General features: G+C 33.8%; 1 protein-coding gene and 1 long non-coding RNA gene across 3 annotated transcripts in view; both read left to right on the top strand.

The window, feature by feature from the left end:
- LOC141544645 (coiled-coil domain-containing protein 144A-like) overlaps window positions 1–12,282 on the top strand; it is a 31,732-nt gene extending 19,450 nt beyond the window's left edge. The window contains exons 6-9 of the mRNA XM_074271046.1: window positions 1,283–1,399; window positions 3,883–4,023; window positions 11,282–11,324; window positions 12,111–12,282. Coding sequence (XP_074127147.1) covers window positions 1,283–1,399; window positions 3,883–4,023; window positions 11,282–11,324; window positions 12,111–12,238 — 429 coding nt within the window. The 3' untranslated portion in view covers window positions 12,239–12,282. The remainder of the gene's footprint in view (window positions 1–1,282; window positions 1,400–3,882; window positions 4,024–11,281; window positions 11,325–12,110) is intronic.
- A 3,578-nt stretch (window positions 12,283–15,860) lies between these two features.
- Window positions 15,861–24,489, top strand: LOC141544646 (uncharacterized). Of its 2 annotated transcripts, XR_012482728.1 has the most exons (3): window positions 18,392–18,633; window positions 18,841–19,104; window positions 24,462–24,489. It is a non-coding gene; the product is annotated as an uncharacterized LOC141544646 (long non-coding RNA). The 2 variants fall into 2 exon arrangements; XR_012482729.1 differs by lacking the exon at window positions 24,462–24,489 and having other exon boundaries at window positions 15,861–18,633; window positions 18,841–19,082.
- The last annotated feature ends 888 nt before the right edge of the window (window positions 24,490–25,377 follow it).

The raw sequence follows: 25,377 nt of genomic DNA, 5'->3' as shown, positions 1-25,377 counted from the left end.
TGAATTATACTATGAAAGGATCTGATTAGGTTAACAAGTATATGGGAAAGCCATGCTCTCTTGTCTTTGAAGAATTTGCAGTTTCACTGAGAAGTCAATGCAAAATAGGGAAAATTTCATTACAATACAAGGTATCATGGAAACAAGCACCAAAGGACTTGTGTTATAAGTAAAGTAAGCATTTATTTAAGAGAGCAAGAGTGAAGGACACAGAGAGAGAGAGAGAGAGATAAAGAGAAGGTGGAGGGGGAGAAGGAGGAATGGAGGGCAGGAGAGAAGGAGGCAGACAGAGAGGCAGAAAGAAAGATCACTGTGCTTTTACCTTAGATCAGGTGATACTTAATCTAGTCTTCTTCCCAACATGAAAAAAAAAATAGCCATCACAAAATTTCTAAGTTAGCACCTCTGGTGAAAGAGCAATTGCCAAATAGGTCAATTTAATAACATATTTTAGATAATTGCATAAATATAATTTGTCAAAAATTTACATCATAAAGTTACTTTTCCAAAGATTATTTTTATCTAAAACATGTATTTGTCTTTTGAGCAGCAATTTCACTATGTAGCTTGATAATCAACAAGTATAACCTTGATCATTTTACACAAGATATCTCTGGTGTAGTGTATTGGTTTGGAACTGAGAAAATTAGAAAATTCATTCTCTGTAATTTTCTAGCTAGAAGACCCTTAAAAACTTTCTCCAGGGGAAACTATGAGAGGAAAGAAAATTCACATTCTTCTCATAAATGTTCTTATTCATATAAGGGCATGTGTAAAGAACTTTTTCTGAAAAATAGAAAGTAAAAAAACCTAATGTTTCTATCAGATATAAGAAATTATATAGTCTACCTTTACCATTCTCCCACCTTCCATGTGAATTGCACATGAAAAAGTTTATCTCTTACATGGCTTTGGAGGTGTTTTATTTCTGAAGACAGAATGAAAGTAATGGTTTGTGATGAGCAAGGAAGAGGATAGCATTTGGCCCATGCTTGAATGAAAAATGTGTGATATGGGGAAAATAATTTTCTGTTCTACGAACCAAGTTCCAATCCTTTTCTTGATGACTATTTTTATGACAGCTTACTTAACCTCTTTGGGTCTTAACTTTCCTCAAACTGCAAAATGAGGTGATTGCATTAAAAGTCCCTAAGACTTTTCCTAAAACCATGCTATGATAATCATAAATATATTCAGGCAAGTAAAAGCATATTTATTTCATAGAAGCTAATGGTGCTATATAAAATCAGTAATAGAAATTCTACATACATATTTCTATCAGGATACAACAAGAAAGCTACGAGAAAAAATTGCAGATTGCGAAAAAAACCCACTCAGGATTTCACAAGAGATTCAGTCACATCAAAGAGATTTATTCTTGATGCAAAAACAACATAAAGTATGTATGCAACAAATCCATAATTTCTCATTGATTAATGGAACGTTTTCAGTATAATACTTTTTTTAACCAATAGTATAATACATTTTCTGATCATTGCGCCTGTCATTTAAACTAACAGAACGAGATCTATGACACCTACCTTTTGTGCCCCTTAATATCATTTTATATTGGGATAATTATATTTACTCATAATATCCTTACAGAAGGAATGATATGTTGTGTTTTTTTTCCTGAGTATTAAGTATATCATACTTTAACTATGTTCTTATGTATGTATGTTTGTGTGTGTGTATAGATAAGTGGATCTATACACACACACACACACACACACACACACACACAGGCTACTTGGTGGAAATATGAATAGAACTTTGCATCTAAAGTTGGAAAGATCTAGGTTCAAAAGTGGCCTCAGACAATATAGGGAAGTTACTTTATCTTTCTTAGCTTCTTTAACTGTACAATGTGTATATTCATAGCATCTACCTCCCAGAATAGTTGTGAGAATCCAATGAGAAAAGAATTCTAAAGCTCTTAGCACAGTGCCTGATGCATAGTAGATACTTAGGGAATGCTTGTTTCTCTGCTCCAGAAACATAAAAGTCAATATTTTCAGTTATATATAAAAGTAATCATTGTCTCTTATATTTTGAGTAACATCTCTGAATGTTGAGAACCAGTTCCCTTACTTGCTTAACTTCAGTATAACGGTTTTTACTAAGAACTGGTTTATTGCTAGTTTCTTTTTTTTCAAAACTTATTCTTTCGTATTTGTATGCTAGAGAAATATTTCTGGTTTTCAGAAATCAACATTGGAATGGAATAAATTTTGTTTCCCAAATCAATTTTTTCCTCTATCACTCAATTCCCTTTATTTCCCTCCCATTCTATTTGGACCATATTGATGCAAATATTAACTTTTTAAAAAGCTTTTCTGTTGAGACTGTCATCAAGGAGCTAGATGTGCACTGAACTTGATAAGGAATCCCAGGGAAGCAATCAATCTGTGTCTATATGAATGAACTCAGTAAAATGCATTCAGAGCAAACTGGCACCTTCTCTTCCCTTTCTTCTTTCCCTGATTAGGGTAGTAACTAAGCTATATTACAACTGGGTAAAAATTGTGTTTCTTTTTTCTTTAATTAATGAATGTCAGTTCTGTGAATTATACTATGACAGGTTCTGATTAGGTTAATAAGAATATGGGAAAGCCATGCTCTCTTGTCTTTGAAGAATTTGCAGTTTCACTGAGAAGTCAATGCAAAATAGGGAAAATTTCATTACAATACAAGGTATCATGGAAACAAGCACCAAAGGACTTGTGTTATAAGTAAAGTAAGCATTTATTTAAGAGAGCAAGAGTGAAGGACACAGAGAGAGAGAGAGAGAGAGAGAGAGAGAGAGAGAGAGAGAGAGAGAGAGAGAGAGAGATAAAGAGAAGGTGGAGGGGGAGAAGGAGGAATGGAGGGCAAGAGAGAGGGAGGCAGACAGAGAGGCAGAAAGAAAGATCACTGTGCTTTTACCTTAGATCAGGTGACACTTAATCTAGTCTTTTTCCCAACATGAAAAAAAATAGCCATCACAAAATATCTAAGTTAGCACCTCTGGTGAAAGAGCAATTGCCAAATAGCTCAATTTAATAACATATTTTAGATAATTGCATAAATGTAATTTGTCAAAAATCTACATCAGAAAGTTACTTTTCCAAAGATTATTTTTCTCTAAAACATGTATTTGTCCTTTGAGCAGCAATTTCACTATGTAGCTTTATAATCAACAAGCATAACCTTGATCATTTTACACAAGACATCTCTGGTGTAGTGTATTGGTTTGGAACTGAGAAAATTAGAAAATTCATTCTCTGTAATTTTCTAGCTAGAAGACCCTTACAAACTTTCTCCAGGGGAAACTATGAGAGGAAAGAAAATTCATCTTCTTCTCATAAATGTTCCTATTCATATAAGGGCAGGTGCAAAGAACTTTTTCTGAAAAATAGAAAGTAAAAAACCTAATGTTTCTATCAGATATAAGAAATTACATAGTCTACCTTTACCATTCCCCCACCTTCCATGTGAATTGCACATGAAAAAGTTTATCTCCTACATGGCTTTGGAGGTGTTTTATTTCTGAAGACAGAATGAAAGTAATGGTTTGTGATGAGCAAGGAAGAGGATAACATTTGGCCCATGCTTGAATGAAAGATGTGTGATATAGGGAAAATAATTTTTTGTTCTACGAACCAAGTTCCAATCCTTTTCTTGATGACTATTTTTATGACAGCTTACTTAACCTCTTTGGGTCTTAACTTTCCTCAAACTGCATAATGAGGTGATTGCATTAAAAGTCCCTAAGACTTTTCCTAAAACCATGCTATGATAATCATAAATATATTCAGGCAAGTAAAAGCATATTTATTTCATAGAAGCTAATGGTGCTATATAAAATCAGTAATAGAAATTCTACATACATATTTCTATCAGGATACAATAAGAAAGCTACGAGAAAAAATGGCAGATTCCAAAAAAAACCAACTCACATCTTTAGAAGAGATTCAGTCACATCAAAGATTTTTATTCTTGAAGCAAAAACTACAGGAAAAGATTGATGAAGACATGCATAAAGTATGTATGCAAAAAATCCATAATTTGTCATTGATTAATGGAACGTTTTCACTATAATACTTTTTTTAACCAATAGTATAATACATTTTTTGATAATTGTGCCTATCATTTAAACTAACAGAACGAGATTTATAACACCTACCTTTTGTACCCCTTAATATCATTTTTATATTGGGATAATTATATTTACTCATAATATCCTTACAGAAGGAATGATATGTTGTGTTTTTTTTTCCTGAGTATTAAGTATATCATACTTTAACTATGTTCTTATGTATGTATGTTTGTGTGTGTGTATAGATAAGTGGATCTATACACACACACACACACACACACACACACACACAGGCTACTTGGTGGAAATATGAATAGAACTTTGCATCTAAAGTTGGAAAGATCTAGGTTCAAAAGTGGCCTCAGACAATATAGGGAAGTTACTTTATCTTTCTTAGCTTCTTTAACTGTACAATGTGTATATTCATAGCATCTACCTCCCAGAATAGTTGTGAGAATCCAATGAGAAAAGAATTCTAAAGCTCTTAGCACAGTGCCTGATGCATAGTGGATACTTAGGGAATGCTTGTTTCTCTGCTCCAGAAACATAAAAGTCAATATTTTCAGTTATATATAAAAGTAATCATTGTCTCTTATATTTTGAGTAACATCTCTGAATGTTGAGAACCAGTTCCCTTACTTGCTTAACTTCAGTATAACGGTTTTTACTAAGAACTGGTTTATTGCTAGTTTCTTTTTTTTTCAAAACTTATTCTTTCGTATTTGTATGCTAGAGAAATATTTCTGGTTTTCAGAAATCAACATTGGAATGGAATAAATTTTGTTTCCCAAATCAATTTTTTCCTCTATCACTCAATTCCCTTTATTTCCCTCCCATTCTGTTTGGACCATATTGATTCAAATATTAACTTTTTAAAAAGCCTTTGTGTTGAGAACTGACATCAAGGAGCTAGATGTGCACTGAACTTGATAAGGAATCACAGGGAAGCCATCAATCTGTGTCTATATGAATGAACTCAGTAAAATGCATTCAGAGCAAACTGGCACCTTCTCTTCCCTTTCTTCTTTCCCTGATTAGGGTAGTAACTAAGCTATATTACAACTGGGTAAAAATTGTGTTTCTTTTTTCTTTAATTAATGAATGTCAGTTCTGTGAATTATACTATGACAGGTTCTGATTAGGTTAATAAGAATATGGGAAAGCCATGCTCTCTTGTCTTTGAAGAATTTGCAGTTTCACTGAGAAGTCAATGCAAAATAGGGAAAATTTCATTACAATACAAGGTATCATGGAAACAAGCACCAAAGGACTTGTGTTATAAGTAAAGTAAGCATTTATTTAAGAGAGCAAGAGTGAAGGACACACAGAGAGAGAGAGAGAGATAAAGAGAAGGTGGAGGGGGAGAAGGAGGAATGGAGGGCAGGAGAGAGGGAGGCAGACAGAGAGGCAGAAAGAAAGATCACTGTGCTTTTACCTTAGATCAGGTGATACTTAATCTAGTCTTCTTCCCAACATGAAAAAAAAAAATAGCCATCACAAAATTTCTAAGTTAGCACCTCTGGTGAAAGAGCAATTGCCAAATAGCTCAATTTAATAACATATTTTAGATAATTGCATAAATATAATTTGTCAAAAATCTACATCAGAAAGTTACTTTTCCAAAGATTATTTTTCTCTAAAACATGTATTAATCTACACACCTTACCCCATTTCCGTTCAATTACTCACACTACTGTACCCCACCTTATCCTATTCCTTCCAATCTTATTTTTTTTAGAGATTTTGAAGGATATTATACTCTTTCTGATGTGTATATACCAAGAAAGAATAACACACACACACATACATACACATACTGTACGTGTATAAGAGACACACAAATTCATTTTTCATATTGTTCTTATATGTTAAATTTTCTATTAAGTCCAGGTTTCCTTGAGATAAAATTCTGAAATTAAGATAGTGTTTTGAATGTCCTTTTGTTTTCATTGATTATTATACTTAATTTTTCTTGTTATAATATTTTCATCTACAACATTAAGGTTTTATGTAATATATATTTCATTTTTCCCATTTCAAATTTAATATTTTTAAAATTACAGGACAGTCATCTTTACATTTATGTATATAATTGGGAGTTCCAGATTCTCCCCCTTCCTCTCTCCTTACTATAACCCTTCCTTAGCGCCCCCCACAGCGAAACTACATGTGAAGTGATGCAAAAACCTTCTATCAAAGTCATGTTGCTACAATAGAAAACAGATCTTCTCCCTCCCCTCTCAAAAAAAAAAAATAAAATAAAAATTTATGCTTCAATCTGTATTATGACACAATCAATTCTTTCTCTGGATGTGAATAACATTTTTCATCATAAGTCCTGCCCAATCATTGCATTGATGAGAACTTGCTACTACTTTATACACAGGACATTTCACTTTGCATAATCTCACAGAGAACTTATCTCACTGAAAACATCCTACTAATAGGTTATTTTATAAAATATATATACATATACATATATATACATATATATAATGTTCTTATAAAATTATTATTTCAACAGTGATATGTAGCATGATGTATTCTGTCATTCCCAACTGAAGAGCATCCCCTTCATTTCTAATTCTTTGTCCTGAAAAATGAACTGCTATAAAACATTTTTGAATATATAGGCCTCCTTTCCCTTCTTAAAAATAATTCTATTTAGGAGACATGCCATATATTGGTATAGGTCAAAAGGTAAATAAGATTTTTAGGAACCTTAGAACATACTTCCAGTTTGCTTTACAGAATGTTTGAATAAGCTCACAATTCCATTAACAATGCATAAATATCTCCTTCCCCCCCACACATTCATTCCAATATTTGTCATTTTCCTTTTCTGCCCCATTAGCCAATTTAAAAGACTGTACCTCAGAGTTGTTTATGTCTAATTTCTCCGATCTACTGTTAGAAAAATTTTATATGACTATAAATAGCTTGATTAGTTCATCTGAAAACTGTTCATATCTTTATGATTTATCAGATAGGAATATGGCTCCTATTTTTTTTTAATTTGGCTATAACTCTTACATTTGAGAAGTGAAGCTTTCATCAGATAAACTTGCCTCAAAATTCGTTGCACAATTACAATTGCTAATTTTATTCCCCACTAGGTTTATTCTGTTCTCTCTCTTATCACCCTGTCCCTCCTTAAAAGGTTGTGCCTTTTAACCTCCCCTCCCTTAGTATGTCCTCCTTTCTATCACTCTCCATCCTTCTCATACCCCGTTCCCTACCTCCTTTCCTGTAATATAGATTTCTATACCTGAGCGAGTATGGTATTTTTTCTTTGAACCAATTCTGATAGTTCTCTTCCTCTCTTCCTCTCCATTGTAAAATCAGGTTTTTAATTTCCTCTTTTCAGGCAGATAATTTATGTCATTCACCTCTCTCTTTCCCTTTTTCCCTAGTGTATTCCTCTCTTCTCCTTATAGTTTTAGTTTTCAAAATATTATCCCTTCATATTCAACTCATATCTCTGCCCTTTAACTATAGAAACTCCTTCAAACTGTCTGAATCAACTTCCCATGTAGAAAAATAACCAGATAATAACCTTACAAAGTCTCTTATGATTTTACTTGATTGAATATGCCCTTGGACTTTTTCTGAAACCTGTATTTGAAAGTCAAATCTTCTATTCAGCTCTAGCCTTTTTGTCATGAATTCTTGAAAGTCCTCTTATTATTAGTTTTGCTGAATAGGTAATTCTTTCTTGTAATCCTAAGTGCTTTACTCTGGAGATTATCATATTACAAGTCCCCAGTCCTTTAATATAGATGCTGCTAAATCTTTTATTAATCTGACTTTGGCTCAACTATACATAAATTGTTTCTTTCTGGATGCTTGCAATATTTTCTCCTTGATTTGGGAGTTTTGAAATTTCTTTTATTATTCCTGGGAGTTTTCATTTTGGGATCTGTTTTAGGAGGTTTCTTTCCATTTTTATTTTGCCTTCTCATTTTAGAATATCCTAACAGTTTTCCTTGGTAGTATTTTTGAAATTTTTCTAGGCTCTTTTTTTCCCATTATGACTTTCAGGTACACCAATAATTTTTAAAACACCTTACCCAGATTTATTTTCCAAGTTGTTTTCATTTTCTTTTTTCCCCCATTATTTTGTTTTTGTTTGTTTGTTTGTTTGTTTGTTTGTTTGTTTGCTCTGAAACATTAATATAAGTTACTTATTCTGGAAATGTGAATTTTGGTTATAATCCTCCCTCCATTGCTATCAAGAATATCATATTCTTAAGGTAGAATCCTTAAAGGTAGAAGTTGCTAAATAGTGTGTTATTCTAACTGTGATTCCCCTGTCCTTGAATTGTTTTTTTCTGGATGCTTGCAAGTATTTTTACCTTGGCTTTGGAATTCTGTAATTTAGCTGTAATATTCCAGAGAGTTTTCATTTTGGAATTCCTTTCAGGAGGTAATCAGTGGATTTTTAAATTTCAGTTTTACTCTTGGGTACTAGAATATCAGGACAGTTTTCCTTAATAATTTTCTTGAAAGATGATATCCAGACTCTATTTTTGGTCATGACTTTCAGGTAGACCAATAATTTTTAAATTATCTCTCCTGAATCTAGTTTGCAGGTTAGTTGTTTTTCCAATGAGATATTTCATATTTTTTTTTATTTTTCTTGTTTAAGCGTTATTATATGTTGACTTATCATAAAGTCATAAGCTTCCATTGTGCAATTCTCTTTTATATGGAATTCTTTTCCTTTGTGAGTTTTTGTACCTTCTGTCCCTACTGGCCAATTGAGCTAAAAAGCTAAAGGCATTCTTTTCCTCCTTAGCCTTTTGTATTTCCTTTTTAGGTATTTTTCTCAATTCATGTCCTAATTTTTTCTCTAAGTCTCTTACTTAATTTTCAAGCTTTTCAGCTCTTCCATGTCCTGAGTCTAATTCTTACTTTTCTCGGAGGCTTTGGATGTAGGAGCTTTGACGTTTTTATTTTCTGAGTGTGTTTTGATCTTCCTTACCACCACTATAACTTTCAGTGGTCAGAAGCTTTTATGTTCTCTGCTCATTTCTCTAGGCTACTTATTGCTCAGCTTTTACCTCTTTGATAATGTAGGGTTCTGTTTTCAGAGTGGAGGGTGCTCTGACCCAACTTTCAGGGATTTGGTGCATCTGTTTTCAGAGATTCTTCAAGGAACCTGACCACAAACACTCTTTTCTGCCTTGGAGCTTTTTGGACTGTCCTTGCTCCACTGTAGCTGACTTAGTGCGTTCAAGCAACAGAGTCCTATTTTGCTGATGCTGTGGTTACCATGGTTGCGACTGGGGTCACGGTAGCACTACCTATGCTGGGACGACTTGCCCTACTCCCACCCCTGGTAGCACAGACACTCTTCTTTGAACTAACATGTCCTTCCTGTTGTACCCAGGCAGAGATGTCCAGGAGCTCCCAGCACTGCTGCTGTTTCCACCTTGTGATGATGTTGTCAGGGCCAGGACTAGGGCTAGGGCAGGCCCAGTGACTAGCCTCCTACACCCTGGAGCCCCAGCCCTTTTCTGCTGAACGTCTAAGTCCTCTTTGGTGTTTTTGTCCTGGGATATCTGGAAGCTACCAGTAGTGCTGTGGATTGAGAAGGCCCACCTTGTGGATGCTGGGGCTGGGTTTAGGGCTGCACAGAATTTCCATTCTGGTGTCACAGATGTTTTCTGCTGCTCTTCTAAGTTGTCTTCAGCTGGAAAATATTCTACTCTGTCTTTGGGGATGTTCTGATGCTCTAAACTCTGTTTAGATTCCTTCTTTAAAGTAATTTGGAGCATTTGGGGAATGAGTTGGCTGAATTCTGGCTTTTATTTTGCCATCTTAGCTCCACCTTGAAAGAATATATCGTTGCTACATTTAAAAGCAGGAAAACTTGGATTCAAATCTCACTCTCTGTACACCAAATGACTCTGAACATATTTGCATAGGTAGACATTCATATACATGTATGTAAATATGATACCCGTGTGTGTGTGTGTGTGTGTGTGTGTGTGTGTGTGTATAAAAAGAAGGTCTTATAGAGAAGAAAATTTAGAGTTAGATACTTATTCTGACTTTGAAACTTGGCCTCTACAGAGAGCATGAATGTGCTCACTGATACCGTATTTGGGACATTAGTCATATCTCACAAGTAATGAATTCCTTTTTCCTGGATATTTATGATGTTGCCACATTGATTATTGCTTCAGATGTGGCTGGTATATATCTGAGCCATTCTCTTGAATTCGGCCTTTAAAGGGAAACAGAAACTTTGGGATTCCCCCTTGTGGTGTCAGAGGACACATAAAACAAGTACCTAGCCAAGCCTATCAAAAGGGTAGGATCAAAATGCTCAACCCAGTCTCTTTGGTCAAATTTACTCCATATATATTGGAGATATCTTCAAATTCAAAACAAAATCTTTATATTTCTGCCATGTCAAGTGAATTAGGCTTTTCTTCATCACCCCTTCTATGTGTTATGGATGTACATATGTGTGTATATTTATATTTAATTTTTTCCAAGTATTTAATTTTCTGTTTTGCTCCATGTAAATTGATATACATTTTATATGTGGACTGTCTGTAGCTTAGTGAAGTATTAATATTTACAATTGTTTTAAAGTATAGGCTCATTGTTGATTTTCTTTTTAAAGAAAAATGTTATATTCAGCAAAAAAAAAATAATAATAGTAATAATAACAAGGGTAACATTTGCCTAGAGTAGAAGGCATATATATATATATATATATATATCAAACCTGAGACATAACTACTATGCTAACAAAGTTCATATTTTTTGGTATATAATTAATAGTGATAAACTCTTGATGCTGTTAATAATAGTATCATCTTTTATTAGATCCCACCTTCTATATGGCCCCTCATTTCTGAGTGTGGGGGGTCACAAAGTTATAATTTGTTAAGGGTAAATATCTGATTTGTATATGTTTCACATATCTATATATCTGGAGTAAGATAAAAAATGAGTTTTTATTAAAAAGGGATTTGTGAGTGGAAAAAATTTAAGCCCTATTTTATAGCTATATATTTTCTGATGAATGACCAATAGTCAAACTTAATTAATGTGTACATTTATTAATAATTTCTTTGGATACCTGCAATTTATAAAAACAAATTTTGTGAGTTGTTTGGATTATCTGTAGTTCCTTATTCTTCATTTACTTCATTTTTTTGAAATATTATTTTAATGTTATTTCAGATTCAGCAGCCGATGGAAAACTCTGTAGCTAAAAGTGATGATGGTATGTTCAAATGATTCATAAGTAAAATGTCACCGTTTATGCTCTATCTGATTTGTGAATATACCTTTAAAATCCCCCTAAAGTGCTATTTCAATGGGAAGAAGAAGAAGAAGAAGGAGGAGGAGGAGGAGGAGGAGGAGGAGGAGGAGGAGGAGGAGGAGGAGGAGGAGGAGGAGGAGGAGGAGGAGGAGGAGGATGTTGTTGTAATAGTGAAATCAAAGTGTGGCTTGTATTTCTTCTGATAGGCAAATAAAATAATTGTCACAGTTCATTTCATTTTGAGCCCGAAGGCAATAATATTATAAATAGGAAATAGAGCTCGAACATAAGCATGAGCAGATAGACAACACAAGCAAATAGACTACTATGAACATCATTTTAATTGCAGTTCCTGTACCGATTGCTACTTCAGAAGGTAAAATGATAATATTAGGTGAACAATCTGATGAGTTGCTCCAATAATAGAAATGGACATTTATTCAGGATCTTAAACTTTGCATTTTGAATATATTAGCTGATTTGAAATTCCAAACAATCCTGTATGGTAGATGACTTCCAGAAAATCTTGAAGTTCTCTCTATGAAATATAGTCCTTAAAACCATGAACAAGTCACTTACCTTCAAAATGCTCAGCAAACTCTTAAGACTCACTTGGACCAATGACCATTTCCATGATTCTCACACCCAGAATTCCTTGATATGATGAACCATTACTGCCAATACAAAAAATGCACATACACACACATGTATAAATTGCTTTTTCTTCTTCTTTTTTTTTTTCCACAGATATTTCTGAGCTTCCATCTACATCTCGCTGGGCTTCACCAATAGTATACAGTAGAAGGCCAAATCTGAATTGGGATCCAGTTTCCAGACCAACTCAGCATTACTCAAGAAATTTTAAAAAATATTAATGAACTTTAAAAAAAGGAAAAAATAAAGTACATCGAGAACTCTACTAACATCACTATTCATCAATTTGATATCAAAGCTCTGTATGTAAGACAGAAGAGCTTTGACCTGCACAAACTAAGTTAACTAGCTTAATTATAGAAATTTAGCATCCTTCCGCCATTCTTTTTCCTTCTCATAGTGATCAAGCTCAGTGTGACAGAGTTAATAATTAAATGCAAAGTCCCCCCCAAAATTCTTGTACCTCTGAATTAATCACTGGTTTAATAGCAACAGGTAATCATCTTATGACCACTTAGATCATCCAATTCATGACTTGTACCATTTCCTCACACCTACACTAAGGAGAAGCCTGTCCATTTGTGGAATATTTCTTACTTCACCCACCTTGCGACCCTGCTGACATATGATGTCACTCAACTATCACATGTCAATCAGTGGAATTATTCAATTATCTATTATAGCTGTTCTTGAATGTCTAGACATCTAGCCTTATAAAAATCTGGCCCTAGAAAGAGGATGAATCTCAGATGGTGGGAAAGAGCTGAGATCCTCTTCATCACAGAGAACTGTGGATCCTTCCTTTGCTCAGAATCACTTCCTTTGCTCAGAGCTCGATCTTAGGTTCTTGTGTGGAGATGGGATATTCTCAATTTCCACAGTGATAGCTCCTCTGGTGGGATAGTGATGCATGGGTCACAGCCTTTTTTGACCAATCCCTGCAAGGACTCAAAAAGGAAATGTTCACAAAGTGGCATTTTCATGCAAGGATCGTCCATGGACACTGACCCCTTGATATCTGCACATATATTTTCTGCGCCTGAGGTAAGTCTCATCCAGATTATAGAGTCTCCCTTGAATAACCCTAAATTCATTTTCTTTTAATAAGGCTCCTTATTTATCTCAATTCATAACCTTTGGACCACTCACATTCTATTTTTATAAATAGTATATGGCCCTCGTTTTAAATTTTTAAATGTGCACTATTGGTTATTTTACTCTACTTTTTTTTTCCTTTATTTTCCTACGTCTGGGGAGATATTCAATAATGGAATTGCCAGTTCTTCATTTTCAGCCAGCTAGCTAATTTTGAAACTTTGTGTTGGTAGGGTTAAAATTATTTTTTTTACCTTTAAATTTATTTGACAAGAAGTAATTATTCTTCTCATCAGAATAAATACCTCCTATTCCTATTATAAATATACTTCTTGTTACTATAAAAAGATAAATTAAACGGATAATTTTGCCTATTATCCTATTTTGCTTTTCTGTCTACTTAATTACTTATGTGCTACAAAAAGGGAAGGAATATCAACCTGCTCTGATCTTGACTCAATTTTCAATGTGGCCATGTAATTGAAAACTGTAGTGAAGTTTTGCTACAATGATTCTATAGTGCAGTTTAAATGGTTTTTCATATTTTTAAGAAAAAGAAATAGATTCTAAACCCTGAAATAAGCCCACAATGTCTTATTCTATACAGATCCCATTGCCACATAATATAAGGCAAGTTCTTTGAATTATGTTTATGATATAAAATGAGACTGGAGCCATTGTGCCACCTCTTCAGCATTGAGGGATTGAATGTTTTTCTGCCTTTTTAAATGCCCCATAGCAAAATCGTTCCTGACTCTCTCTATCCACCTTAGGTGGAGGAGTAGATAATTTATTCTGTAAGAATTTAGTTAACTTTTTCTGACCCTCCACTTTTTGAAAACGTGTCACACAATACCGTTTTATCCTTCACAATATGGCATGACATTTTTAGTTTAGTTATATTTTAATGGGTATAAAATTTTAAGAATCATATTTGTCACTCATAAAATTATTAATAGGTATGCAGTATACATTGTGCTCTATATCTAAGTCTTATTTTAAAATTTATCAGGGGATAGAGGGAACTCCAAATTCTTAGTTTGTTTATCAAAATGAATAGTCTTTCTGGTCCTAGACAGTTGAAAAAGCTGGATACAGAATTGAACGTTATAATAAGAAATCATGTACTTAAAACCAATTTCTGATACACATTGGCTAATAGGTTTTATAGAGGGTACTTAACCTTTAGTGCTTCAAGAGTCTAACTCACTAAGAATATAATTTGCAAAGAAATTTCCTATCAGGGGAGGTGATTTGTAGCATTATCAGTTCCAGGCAAATGAAATCTCATACTTACTTGAATGTACCTAGTTCAAAAGAAATCTAGCAACATGTTATTGGACGGATTGGAGAAAATACATTTTGGAGAATGGTTATGAATCAAATAATACAATAATGTATTCAGTGAAATGGGATAGAAAAAAGTGCTAAATTCACTGCTCATCTCATTGTCTTTAGACTATATTTTAGGGGAGAATGTCAGAAGAAATAATAGATATGCATTGTACTTCTTAATTTGTTTTTGTTTTTGTTTTCAGCTTTTCTCCCCAGGAAGTCTTGAAAAGAGAAAACACACTGGCTTGCATCAGCCTTTTTCTTCTAGGGACGGTAGAATCTGTATAAAAGGGACATTATTTTGGGACCTCTTGCCCATGGAGAACTACAACTATCTCATCCTAAACAGAACAGTCTTAGATATGCCCTGATTTACAAAATGGACTAAACAGCTCATACCATGTCATGCTGAATGTGGCAGGATTATACCTACAAACATTTGCACTGGGAAGAGTGTGTTGAGGAATGTAAAAGAAATGTGTTTTTTCTCAATCTACTTACATAAAAAACTCAGAGTAATTATGTTATGTCAGGTTGTTCTTTCTTTTTATAATAACTGCAAGAGAGATTGTGCTCTGTTAGTGTGAAGCAACCTGCTAATGAAAAGGTTAATTTAACCGAATCACTAACAGATATCTAAGACTTTACAAAAAACTTTTTTTCTACCATCAGAAATGTGATACTTAAGACATTTATCTATAGCATACTTCCATGTAAAGCGAGTCAGGTCTCAAAAAAAACAGTGTAGCAAAATTTCATAAATAATACTTTCATAATTAATACATGCACATCATGTATTAATATTTGTGTTTTAATTGTGTTTTACATTTTTATGAAATAGTGGAAGAAAATTCCTCAAAAGAATCTATAAATAGGTAGGCTTCATAGGAGGATAATATTTTAAGTAATTAATCCTCATGGTCCATACTTTTTTCTGCCCAAGGCTAACACTATTCTTGTGCCCCTCAAAAGACATATCTTCAATGCACAGAATTAGCTTAAGTAATGTGTGTGTATTAAAACATACATGATGCTTATATACATACATGTGTAGAAATACACAATCAAAGCAAATTACAAATACAAAGTAAAAATTGTACAAATAAATAAACATATATAGAAACATAAACACAGGTAGGTATGTAATTTTATGAGCATATATGCTATCCAAAATAAATCTGCAAATAACTGTATACAAATTATATATATATATATATATATATATATATATATATATATATATATATATATATATATATATATATATACACATGTATATATATATATATATATATGCACATGTATATATATATAAACGCACATGTATATATATATATATATATATATACATATATATATATATATATATATATATATGCACACATGTATAAGTATGCATGTGTGTGTGTTTATGAAGTTTTTAGCAGATTAGCAACTTTTCTGCTTTAGGGAGTTGCCTATTAACTATGAAAGATCAAGAATCTTGCTTGGGCTCACAAAACCAGTATGTGAAAATGGTAAAATTTGAATGTTTTATTTTTACTACAAAACCTATTCTATATAATACCTTAATATAATTATTAAGAAATGTTTATTAGATGAATGAAGAATGAACAAGCTATGTCCTTCCATATGGCCACACCATGTATTAGCTACCCTGAGATAGATTCCTGCAAAGCCTTTTAAGGCACATCTACAGTGCAAATATGTATCCTCTCATAATTGTGGAAATTCATCTAAGTGACTAGGCAAAGGAGTTATCAACACGAGGTAGGGATTAGTTACTGGAACCAGGATCCTCAATATAGCTAGGAAATGGTATTGGAAATTTCTCAGAAAGGAGAGCAGCAATAGAAAAAAATACAAAAGCCTTTGCTGAGTGATTTCTTCTTAGAATTCTTGTGGACAAGAGTGGTAGAAAACTGCTTGTCACTTTGAGACTTGTACAGAAGTATTCTAGTTCCCAATTAGAGGTCTTAGAGGTCTCTGGGAAGGGGTGGCAAGTCTATTAAAAGGGCACAATGTTTCTTGAGCTTCTAGACATTGCAAAGCATTAGCTGTAAATTGGAATGATGGAGTAAGGGAGGAACGAAGGAAGATGAAGGGAAGGATCAGGAAGATGCCTAGGTGGAAAAAAACTTACGTGTGCCTACAAGAGTTGTTGCATGAGGCATAATGCCTTGATTTCTTGTCTTAGATATGCTAAAAATTCAGTCATAAAAAAAGAACCTCTTTTTTTGCATGAGGTTACGCTTAATAATGAGAACTTGATGGTCTTGTTTCAGCATTTACAGTATTCCTGATAATTTTTTTTACTTTTATTATTCCCCTTTTGGAGCTGTTTTAAAGTTTGCTCTAGAAGATTGTGGGAAAAGGGGAGCAGGAGAAGGATATGAACTCAAGGAGGAGAAGCTAATGAAATGTGAAGAAAATTTGGAAGTCTAAATTCTAAAGAATTTTGAAAAGTTTGAAAGGTAATAATAAAGAAATTCAGGAAGCTTTAAGAAATTGATTTGACTTGAGCTGGAGGAGAAAGATTCCATCTTTAGTAGGAAAAGAAAGTGAGCCCAAAGAGTAGTATTGGAAGAATTGAAAGTAGACATAAGGAGGAAGAAGAGATGGAATCCAAATGAAAGAGGAGAAGACATGTTAAAAGAACAGGTATTTAACCAACATCACCCACCTCAAAACAAAATAAAGTCAAAATGGAAACATGGTTTGGGCATAAAGGATGATACCATATACAAATTAGGAGAACATGAGATACATTACATTGATTACATTAAATAAAAATGTTTTGCACAAACAAAACAAACAGAAAAAAATCTTTTCAGACAGTATTTCTAATAAAGATCTCATTTCTCAAATTATAAAAAGAATTTTGTCACATTTATAAAAATACAAGTCATTCCCCAATTGATAAGTGGTCAAAGATTATGAACAGAAAATTTTCAGATGACAAAATTAAAGCATTTATAGTTCTATGAAAAAATGCTCTAAATCACTATTGATTAGAGAAATGAAAATTAAAACTCTGAGGTACCACCTCACACCTCTCAGTTTGGCTAAGATGACAGGAATATATGAGAAATGTTGGAGGGCATGTGGGAAAACTGGGACACTGAAGCATCATCGGTGAAGTTGTGAAATGGTTCAACCATGCAGGAGAACAATCTGGAACTATGGACAATGGGCTATAAAATACATATTCTTTGACCCAGAAATGTCATTATTGAGAAGGAAATCATATCCCCAGGAAATCATAAAGGAGCGGGCAGGAGCCAGAAGCACAAATATTTGTAGCAGCTCTTCTTGTGGTAGCAAATAATTGGAAAAGAATTGGATGCTCATCAGTTGGTGAATGGCTGAACAAGTTGTGGTACATGAAGGTAATGAATATTATTGTCCTATAAAAATGATGAACAACCTGATTATAGAAAGGCCTAGAAAGATTAACAGGAACTAATGCTGAGTGAAACAAGCAGAACCAGGAATACATTGTACACAATAACAGCAAGAATATGGGATGATTAACTATGAAAGACTAGGTTCTTTTCAGTAGTTCAGTGATCCAAAGAAAACCAATCCATGCTTCACTTTTTTTTTTTTTTTTAATCTCTCCCATGGTTGTTTGTTTTGTTTTTTTCCCCTTTCACTGTGATTTCTCTCCCCCAACACAATCCTTAAAGCAATATGTATTAAAAATAAACTTACTTAAACAAACAAAAAAGAATAGGTAATTAAAGTAACTCAATTGGACATACTTATCACAGAATTAGGACTAAAAAGGTGCCTCCATGCTAATAGAATCTAAAGAGGTGAGAAGAGAAGGGCTTTACCATTACTGCGCAGGGAGTGTGTCTGAGAATAAAGATACACTGGGTTTGAGTTCCCCTTTATGACATAATTGATTTATGACCCCAAGCAGTCAGCCAATTCTTGTGTCTCTTAGCAACTCTCTGATACACATCTTTTCCATAAGTTCCCTGCACTAATCATTTACAAGTTTTAAACCTCACACTTCTTGAATTTCAGATCAAACCTGACATCTTCATTCCTAGTGAATTGACAAATGTGGAGTTGAAAATCCCTGAAAGCAGATAACCACAGCAAGTGTAAAAAAAAGATGCGGCCAAAAAAAGATAAAGATTAATAATTTCTTTTTAAACCTTGTCAAGAGGCAAAGGTAATCATTTATTCAAATTATGGTTAAGAAATTAATTGCTGTTGTATTCTGTATCTTTTTTGATTGATTAGAAATATGAAAAGTATATGATTGTTATATAACTGTATATACATATATGTGTTAAACTGATCCAATAACTGATTTTATATGTATTTTACTTAAAATTGAAAGTACTATTCACACTAAAAAGAATCACTTGCCTTTTAGACCTGCAAAGAAAACATTCAATGAAAAGAATAAGGATTGTAAAAAAATGTAAAAAAAGGACCTTGAAGTACAACAAAGATTCAACTCCCCACTGGGACTCAGCATTACCTCTCAAGCTCAAAGATGGACCTCCAATGAAATAAGGGACTTTTAAATCATTTCTCTTGAAAAGATCACAACTAAACAATTTTGACCTATAAACATAACTTTCAAAAAAGCATTAAAGGATAAATTGGGGAAAATATTATCTCATTTTATTAAAAGGTTTACATTCCTATATGGGAAAATGATACTTTTTAACTTTTGAGAATTGTATCTTTTATTAGGGCAGTTAGAAACAGTGTGTGGGTATAAGTTAGTTTAAATCAATAATATTTTTAGAAATAGATAAATAAAACAATTCCACCATTAAGGGATTCTGGGAGAAGAGTAAAAGGGGGGTAAAGTGAAATGAATTTAATCACATGAAGAGACACAAAAGACAAAGTAGTAGCAGGGGAGAAGAGAGCAGGATTCACACTATTTGAAGCTTAATTGATTTTTAAAGTCCTTTTAAACCTCTTCCAAGAACTTTTTTAATTTTTAAAATTTTTCTTTGTAGCTTTCTGGAAAACTACTTTGGTTTGTACCCTGATTTTTTTCTAACATCATAGTAGTTTTCCATGGCCAGATTATTTCTCTAGTTTTACTCATTTTTGATAATCTGTATTCTGGCTGTTGACTATGTTATACTTGGGTTTTGCCACACAGAGTAAGGTATATCTCAGACTCCTTTTTTTCTGTGTTGTTGTTTTATGAATTTAAGGGGGCCTACTATTCCTTCCACTTTTTTTATAATCTGAGACCAGCTGTGGTCAGTGCTCTTCCAGTTCATGCTTTGTTCTATAAGTGGTCTGAGGTACTCCCCTCCACTCCTGACATTGACGAGGATAACCCAGCATTAATACCCAAGCACTCTGGTACCCCTGCAGTGTCTCAGGCAACTGGAAGAGCCAATTTATTTCTGTTACACCCCTATGGATTACTCTAACCTGGTAGCTCCCGTAGAGCTACTCTTAATGCCCGTCCATCGGCGGCACGGCTAGGCCACACTTACCCGTCTTTGGGCCCCAACCCGGATCCCACAGAGACAGACCACCAAAAGGTAGGGGTGAAGCAAAAGAGAATTTTATTCTGAGATAGTACATATTTATACCCCACTGATGATATGGGGGAAAGGAGGAGGTCTTCTAGGAACCTGGCATAATGGGATTGGCCCAAGAAGAAGGAAGGAGGCGTGCTAGGCTTTGAGAGCACTAAAGAGGGAGGCGTGGTACCTGGAGTCAGACACTGTCTCTTGGGGCTATGCCCCTCCTCCACATAGGACTGGCCTGTGCCTCAGAACCTCTCATCCCTCAGGTCCTCCCACATGACTTGAACTGCATTCTTTGCTTCTAGAGGCTTTTTAACCCTTACAATTCCCCTGCCTTCAAACTAAAACTTTACTCTTTTGCAAATGACAAATAGCAGGGCCTCATCCTATTGTTCCTTCATTGCAGAGAGCTCCAACTGTCAGCACTCTGGGCTTTGAATTTGAGGGCCTCCAAAATCTTCTCCACATCAGCCACCCAATCCCCACACTATCTGTGGGATCAACCTTTCTAAACTAAAATTGCAACAGATTTAATTTCCTTGAAGTCTTGTTCTTGTTGAATAGGCAGTCACTATTCTTGGCTGTCTGCACTTCAATCAGATCAAATCATTATCCCAGTAGGTCATATCATTGCTAATGTCCTCCAAAGTTATCTCAGACTGCCCTATGATTTTAATGCAACTTTGATTATTTCCACTGCTCTAAAATTTAATCTCAGCCATTATTTGTAAGAGGATTTAAGAAAAGCAAGTACTTTTTTGCTAAGTTCTTCCATTTTTCCTCAATTCTTCCTGTTTGTACACATTCCATAAATACTCAATTTAATTCCATATTTCCCAACTGCTTTTCTATCAGTCTTCCTTTATTCTACCAGCAATCAGCTCTGACTTTTCTTCAGTCTCATCTTAGAAAACTTTAGACATTTTAAACCAGATTTTAACTTTTGACTTAATGGAACCAAACTTTGGTAGGGTTAATGTGTGGTCCAGTAAGAAATTTCATATGTAGTTCTCATTTTGTTGGGAAGTAAGGCAAGAAAGGATATATAAAACATTTTTGTTTGTTGTGTTCTTATAAAAAACATTTTTTTCTTTTATATTAAAATATATCAGCTTTTTATATTCAAAATATATGCAAGGATAGTTTTTAAACATTGCTTTTTGCAAAACCTTGCATTCCAATTTTTCTCCCCTTCCCCCCGTCCCTCTTCCTTAGATGGAAAGTAATCCAGTATATATTAAACATGGTAACAAGATATGTATATCACATATAGTCATACATATTTATACAATTATCTTGCTGTCCACACACATGCACACACACACACACACACACACACACACACACACACACAATCAAAAAGGAAGAAAAACCAGAAGGAAAATAAAATTCAAGCAAACAACAACAAAAGGGAAAATGCCATGCTATGATCCACATTCAGTTCCAGCAGTCCTCTCTCTGGGTTCAGATGGCTCTCATTATCACAAGATCATTGGAACTGGCCTGAATTATCTCATTGTTGAGAAGAGTCATAGCCATCAGAATTGATCATCCTATAATATTGTTGTTGCCATGTACAATAATTTCCTGTTTCTACTCATTTGACTTAGTATCAGTTCCTGTAGGCCTCAACAAGTCTCTGAAATCATCCTGCTGATTGTGTCTTATAGAACAATAATGTTCCCTAAGCCAAGAAGGTGGGAGAAGACATGAATTTTTCTGAGATCTTCCCATATCCCTCAAGTTAACAGCACATTAAGCCTTTGCACATGTTTTGGAGTGACAGAACCCACAAATATTTGGAGTGAAGCAAATTTCCAGCCAAATATAATTTAGAAAATTTTCAGAAAAGGTCTGTTTCAATTGGGCATGAAGGAAGGCAGGCCAAGCACAAGCAGTCACATAGAAACCTGAGTATGGGCAATGCAAAAAACCTAGAGTAGTGTGAGCTTTGTGCTCCAGCAATCTACCAGGAGGAATCTATGGCAGTGTTGGCTACTCTGTCCTGATTGTAAGCTAGTAGATCAGCAGATTAGCTGTAAAACATTCAACACAAATTCCAAAGTCAAATAGCAAGTCCCTAAACCCCAGAAGATCAAGACTTGGCCATACCCACCCAGCACCAGAAGTTAGTCAGCACTGACTGAGGCAGTGACTGTTGCCTATAGAAGAAGCTTGGAAAATCTCCCCTTTGCCCTAAAAGCAGACTTTGACCTTTTAAAAAATGAGTAAAAAAGCAAAAAGAACTCTATAGTTTATGGAGAAAGAGTATACATTTTTAAACCCTGAGGACACTAAAAGCAGAGCATCTCCAGATGAAGCCTCAAAGGCTTATGTGAATTGGCCCCCATCTCCCAGGGATATCCTGGAAGAATTCAATAAGAATCTTCAAACAAGAAAAATGAGGAAAGGAAATGAAAACTTTCCAAGAGGGTTTGGGAAAAGAAATAGAAATTATTTGAAGAAAACTCCTTATAAAATAGATTTAAAGAAATGGAAAAAGCATATCATTCTTTAGAAAATAGATCTTATAGCATAGAAAAAGAAAACAGTTCCTTGAAAAAAGAGAAATGGAAATGGAGAAAATGGAAATTTAAAAAATATATAGAATAAAATTTTAAAATTCAATTACCCAAATACAGAAGGAGCTAAAAAAGTAACTGAAGAAAATAATTCACTAAAAATGACAAATGAACAAATGGGAATGAATGAGATATCAAATATCAGTCAAAAAATAGAAAAAGAAAAAAAAAAAAAAAGAAAATTTCCTAATTGAAAAAACATCTGACCTGTAAAATAGATCTAGGAGAGATAATCTAAGATTATTGGATTTCCTAAAAACTATGATGAAAAAAAAAATCCTAAACATCATATTGTAGAAAATCATCAAGGAAAACTGCCCTAATGTCCTAGTATCAGAAGGTAAAATAGCCATTGAAAGAATTCATCAATCACCTGAAAGAAACTCCAAAATTAAAACTACAAGGAACATTTTAGCTAAATTTTGGAATTATTGGACCAAGGAAAAAATACTGCAAACAGCCACAAAGAAGCTTCCACTTTAAAGGATCAAAGAGCCTGGAACCTGCTATTCCAAATGACAAAATAATTTGTATTGTAGCTAAGAATCAATTATCCAGCTAAATTGAGCTTTATCTTTCAGGGAAGAAAATGGACATTAATTGAAACAGATTAGTTTCATTTATTTCTGATGAAAAAAATGAGAGCAGAACAAGAAACTTTTAAGAAATTTGTCCTAAACCAATTGTTTTTGATAATACTTTTTATGTTAAAATATATGCAAAATAGTTTTTAATATTCATCTTTTTTAAGCTTTTTATTTTCAAAACATATGCACAGATAATTTGACAACACTGACCCTTGCATGACCTTGTGTTTCAGATTTTCTTCTCCTTTCCCTATCTTCTCGCCAAGATGGCAAGCAATTAAATATGTTAAACATGTTCAATATGTTAAACATTTTCAATTCAATATGTATAAACATATTGATACAAATTTTTTTGCTGTGCAAAAGAAATCAGATCAAAAAGAAAGCAAATGAGTAGGAAAAGAAAATGCAAGTGAATAACAAAAAGAGTGAGAATGTTAAGTTGTGATGCTCATTCAGGTTCTAGGGTCTTGTCTCTGGGTATAAATGGTTCTCTTTATCACAAAATCATTGGAACTGGCGTCAATCATCTCACTGTTGGAAAGAGTCACGTTTATTAGAATTGATTGTGATATAATATTGATGTGTTGTATACAGTAATCTCCTGGTTCTGCTAATTTCATTTAGCATCGGTTCATGTAAGTCCCTCCAGTACTTTCTAAAATCATGCTCTTGATCATTTCTTATATAACAATAATATTTGATAACATTCATAACTTAATTAGTCATTCACCAACTGATTGGGTATCCACTCAGTTTCCGGTTTCTTGCCCCTATGACGAGGGTTGCCACTGTGACAAAATGATTTGAAAATCAGTTTCACTTTTAAGGCCTCATTTAAAAGTGAGGCCTTAATCAGAACACATAAATGTGAAAATGATTTCCCAATTTACTGCCTCCCTTCTGATCTTGTCTGTATTAATTTTGTTTATAGAAAACTTGTTAATGTAATATAATCAAAATTGCCTATCTGGTGTTTAATTATGACTTTTAGTTCTCCTTTGGACACAAATTCTTTCCTTCTTCACAGATCTGAGAAGCAAATTATCCTATGTTCCTCCAATTGACTTATATCACTCTTTATGTCTAAACATGAACCCATTTAGATGTTATCTTGATATGTAGTATCAGGTGTGGGTCAAGACCTAATTTCTTCCATACGAGTTTTAAATTTTCCCAGTAGTTTTGTGAAATATTGAGTTTTTATCCAAAAAGCTGAGGTCTTTGTGTTTGTCAAACACTAGATTGCTATACTTACTACCTATTTTATCCTGTGATCCTAACCTATTCCACTGAGCAACTAGTCTATTTCTTACCCAGTACCAAACGGTTTTGATAACCACTGCTTTGTAATATAGTTTTAGGTCTGGTATAGCTAGGCCTTCATTAGCATTGTTTTCATTAATTCCCTTGAAATTCTTCACCTTTTGTTTTTCCAGATGAACTGTGTTACTATTTTTACTAGTTATGTAAAATAATTTTGGGGGAGTTTGATTGCTATGGCACTTAATAAGTAGATTAATTTAAGTAGCATTGTCATTTTTATTATATTTGCTCAACCTACCCATGAGCACTGGATATTTTTCAAACAGATTAGGTATGACTTCATTTGTGTGGAAAGTGTTTTGTAGTTGTGTTTGTATAGTTCTATTTCATACTATCAGCAATTATTTTGAATGGAATTTCTTGCTTCTGGGCTTTGTTGGTAATATATAAAAATGCTGATGATTGATGTAGGTTTATTCTGTATCCTGCAGTTTTGCTAAAGTTGTGAATTATTTCTAGTCATTTTTAGTTGATTCTCTAGGGTTCTAGTATGCCATCATATCATCTGCAGAGAGTGATACTTTGGTTTCCTCATTACCTACTGTAATTCCTTTTTCTTCTCTTATTGCCAAAGTTAACATTTCTAATACAATATTAAATAGTAATGGTGATAGTGGCATCCTTATTTAACTCCTGATCTTATTGGGAATGGTTCTAGTTTGTTCCCATTACATAGGATTCTTGCTGATGGTTTTAAATATATCTACTGATCATTTCAGGGAAAAGTCCATTCATTCCTATACTCTCCAGTGTTTTGAATAGGAATGGGTGTTGGATTTTATGAAATGCTTTTTCTGCATGATCATACGATTTTTGTTAGTTTGGTTATTGATTTACTTGATTATGCTGATGGTTTTCCTAATATTGAATCAGTCTTATATTCCTAGTTTAAATCCTACTTCATCTTAGT

This window comes from Sminthopsis crassicaudata, chromosome 5 (genome assembly GCF_048593235.1).
Source record: "Sminthopsis crassicaudata isolate SCR6 chromosome 5, ASM4859323v1, whole genome shotgun sequence".
NCBI lineage: Eukaryota > Metazoa > Chordata > Mammalia > Dasyuromorphia > Dasyuridae > Sminthopsis > Sminthopsis crassicaudata.
This window is presented reverse-complemented; position numbering and strand designations above follow the sequence as displayed.